Source organism: Chaetura pelagica, unplaced genomic scaffold (assembly GCF_000747805.2).
Source record: "Chaetura pelagica isolate M959 unplaced genomic scaffold, ChaPel_1.0 scaffold530, whole genome shotgun sequence".
NCBI lineage: Eukaryota > Metazoa > Chordata > Aves > Apodiformes > Apodidae > Chaetura > Chaetura pelagica.
In genome coordinates, this window is record NW_009951793.1 from 79,220 (window position 1) to 82,827 (window position 3,608).

Below are 3,608 nucleotides of genomic sequence, written 5' to 3' on the forward strand. Positions count from 1 at the left end.
GCCCCCGCGGACGCGTTGGCCAGCGCCCGCGCCTGCCGCGTAGCCCCCGACATGGCCCGGGTGGCCGGCGTGTCCGTTGGGCGGCAGGTACTGGTCAAACTCATTGACATCAAAGGTCTCCATGTTGGACATCACTTCGTGGCTGATCTCCCCGATGTCCACATTGCCAAAGTCAATGTGGGGCTTTCCCCCTTCCCCCAGGGAACGCCCTTCTCGTTTGGAGTCAGCTTTGCCTGCCTGCAGCTCGGTCTTAGGGGTGGTAGGAGGTGTAGGGGGCCCATGGCTCTGACCTGTGAGGTGAAACATTTTGAGGAGGAAAGAAAGAGAAGGGGTGAGTTACCAATTTATGCCCGGGTTTATACACAGCCCAGATCTGCTCCACCCAGTATGCCAGCACCTGTCCAGCTGGAGACTTCAGTGGAGGAAGAGAGAAATAGCCAGCCAAAACCAAAACTTTTTATATCATCTTGTGGAAAAAGAAGTACCTTGTGCAAGCCTTGCCTGACCAGAGGAATACAAGTGCCCAGGAAGCTCGGGTATGTCCCTATTCTGCTGACTGCAGCAGAGTTTGTTAGGTCGTGAGCAAGGTGTCAGCCACGTCGTTAAGGCTTTCACCGTGATAACTCATCTGTTTTGAGCCTCCAAATTGGCTGTAACCTGTCAGCAGGGTCACAGAGACATGGGACTCACCTGAGGGGTGTTCTGGGTGCCCATCGGACATGGGTGACCCTTCGCCAGGATGCCTGTGGTCCAGGTGGGCATTCTTATAGTGGGCCTGGATGGCAGCAGCCCCACCAGCCTCCCCCTCCACCTGGCCTTCGCCCTCGCCCTGCGTGGCCTTGCCGTTTTTCCGCCGGCGGGGCTGGTACTTGTAATCGGGATGGTCCTTCTTGTGCTGCATCCTCAGCCGCTCCGCCTCTTCGATAAAGGGCCGCTTGTCACTTTCATTCAACAGCCTGCAGAGGCCAAGGAGGCAGAGAAGAGAAGAGGGGAAGAAGAGGGGCAGGTACATCAGAAAAAAACACCACTATGGGACACGGCCTGTAAATCCCATCATCAGGATGTTACCCCGTTGAGGGTATTTCCCAGAACAACAGAAAGAGCTTCAGTGCGTTTCAGTGGAGACAGCAACATTTGCCTCCTCCTTGTTAGTTATTAAGCCCTGACACCAGTTGGTGCCAGTGCTGGGTCCCTCTTGCCTAGCTATGTGGTGCACCTCAGTAAGTTTAACACTCCCTCTTTTAGTTTTCTTTTAGTTGTATAAAACATTCCATCCCCAAAGGCAAATCGCAGCCTCTCATAGCCACCTAAAATAAGGCTGGGCAAGACGCCTTCAAAGGGTTGGGCAAATGAAAGGCAGCTGGGATGATCGCTTGGAGTCAGGCAGTGTGGCACACCCTTGTTACTTGTAATGCTGCCCCCTGCATATGTCTTGCTTTTCCCCAAACTATTCTAGTTTGATTTCCCACCCTTCCATAGGCTTTGTTCCAAGTTTGAGGCTCTACTGAGCACAAATGGCAGCGACTAGTGTTGCCTGCACAGTATCCATGTTGCTGTGTGAAGGTTGCTGGGTCTTTAAGCATCTTGCTGTATCCTAGAAGGGAACTGAAGAAAATTTTGAAGGGGGAAAAAGTGTATTGTGCTATTCTTGGAGCTCCTGCTCACCTTAAACATTGATAATGCAGAAGGCCGAAGCACAAAGGACCAACCCTTCTTGATCTTAGCTAAGCAGTTATAAAAAAATTAGCTGATATGTTGCTAGCCTTGTAGAAATAGATGAGCTTTGGTCTCTGGATGAAAGGCACTGCAGAAATGTGAGCTCCTTCACTGTGTTCCTGCCAGATTCCTGCCAGATTGTGGACTGCTCTAGTTAAGAGAGGTTCTCCAAGGAAATGGTGAAATGTGCGGGGAGGATGGCTCAGAGCACTTGAAAAAGAGGTCAACCTCATTGCTCAATCCTTTAGCACAGTCTCAGTTGGAAGCACTTCAGTTTCATTTTATTATTTTTGCCCTCAAATATTCTTGTGACTCAAGGTCATTCTGCTTCCAACCAGAAACCAGTTTGCCTAGAAGGGACTAGTCTTCCCATGACTTGCAGCTCAAACAGCTGTTAGAAATGGGGGCTCCCAAATGGCAAAAATTATTCAATTTGTTAGATGTCCACACCTCTCTCCAACAAGTGAACTGTGCCATTACCTTGGTTCTCCTGAAGCCCCTAGCCTGAAAATGTGGCAAATTCTGTTGAAATGTACGAAGCCTGAAAAAGATACCAAGGCCTGAATTGGCCTGAAAAACTGAAGCCAAAGAGGAGGCATGGCTCAAGGAGCACACAGATGAATCTGGCAGGGGATCAAAGGGGCCACCAGCAAGTAATGGGTAGGTTTCGAAGCACCTCCTTTCTCCCTGCTCCTCAGGCATGCCAGCAGCCAGAAGGTGTGTGGCATGGATAGGAGCCCATTACGGTGCTGACCTGGGTTCACTCCAGGCAGCCTGAGCAGGTCACAGCCACACACCACATTCCTCTGGTGCCTTAATCCTGGAGATTAAAGCAACTGAGTCACTGTGAATCCAACACCAGCTTTCCTGTCCCTCCCGCCACCATACACCATGCTCACGCATCCCAGAGGGCTCTAATCCCTCAGCCTATGCTGCTCCAGATGTCTCGCCAAGGGGTCCAAAGGCACATCATGACCAATCCTTGTAGGCATCGTGGACTGGAAGGTGACCTTACCTTGGTAAAACCTTCATCTTTGCAGAACACCCTACCTCCAGGGGAGGTGGAGAACAGAGGCAAAACCTGCAGCCTTGCAACCCAGGACACTTCACTACAAGGCAGCCAGGCTCTGGTGTCCCTGTGCTCCTAGCCCAGATGGTGCTGTAGTTAATAAGATGCTGTGATGGGGAATGAAAGGTCTCTTTCTACGTGAAGGGGTTGTAGGCTGCCCTGCTAGCTTTGATCTGCAGGGCGTACCGCACAGTGAGCTTGGAGCAGAGCCTCCCATGGAAGCTGAAGCTCAGCCTCCCAGGTCCATCTCATAGATGGTGTGAACCAGAGCCACTCCAGGCTATGCAGGCATGAGGTCCCTGCCCTCTGAGCTATGCCCCAGAGCTTCACCTCTCCTCCCCTTGAGAGCAACCCAAGGGCAGTGCCACCTGCAAGACAGCGGCAAGGCCACTTCCCGCATCTTTGCCTTCTCCTTTCCACGGCTGCCTGCTCCCTCCTCCCTCTCGCTGGGATCAGAGCTCAAATCGGCTTTAGCAAAGTGAAACTGGTGCGAGCAGGCAAAGGCCAGGAGATTTGGGGGGATTTGGATTTCACTGCTTCCTGCCCTCCCCCTCCAGCCCCCCAGACTCCCCAGGCCATAATGCAAAGGAATCTCGCACGGGCAGAGAAGTTATGGATCACAGAGCAAAGCTGTTCATGGGGCTTAACCGAGCCCTCGCCGCCTGCCCCAGCACCGAGTGCTCACCCCCAGACCGAGGGGAGAGGGGCAAACATCCAGCGCCCCGCTCCGGGAGGAGAAAGAAGAGCTAAAATCTTTCTGTCCACCTCTTGCAGCTTTCCCGTCTGCCGCCTCGTGTTGCACCGCGCTGTATGCGGCTTGGCG

The 3,608-nt window shown here is 52.8% G+C and overlaps 1 protein-coding gene across 1 annotated transcript in view; it reads right to left on the reverse strand.

Moving 5' to 3' along the window:
• The window catches only part of SOX10 (SRY (sex determining region Y)-box 10), an 8,056-nt gene that overhangs the window by 511 nt on the left and 3,937 nt on the right, over positions 1-3,608 (reverse strand). The window contains exons 2-3 of the mRNA XM_010002931.1: positions 691-956; positions 33-290 (exon numbers count right to left, since the gene is read on the reverse strand). Coding sequence (XP_010001233.1) covers positions 33-290; positions 691-956 — 524 coding nt within the window. The remainder of the gene's footprint in view (positions 1-32; positions 291-690; positions 957-3,608) is intronic.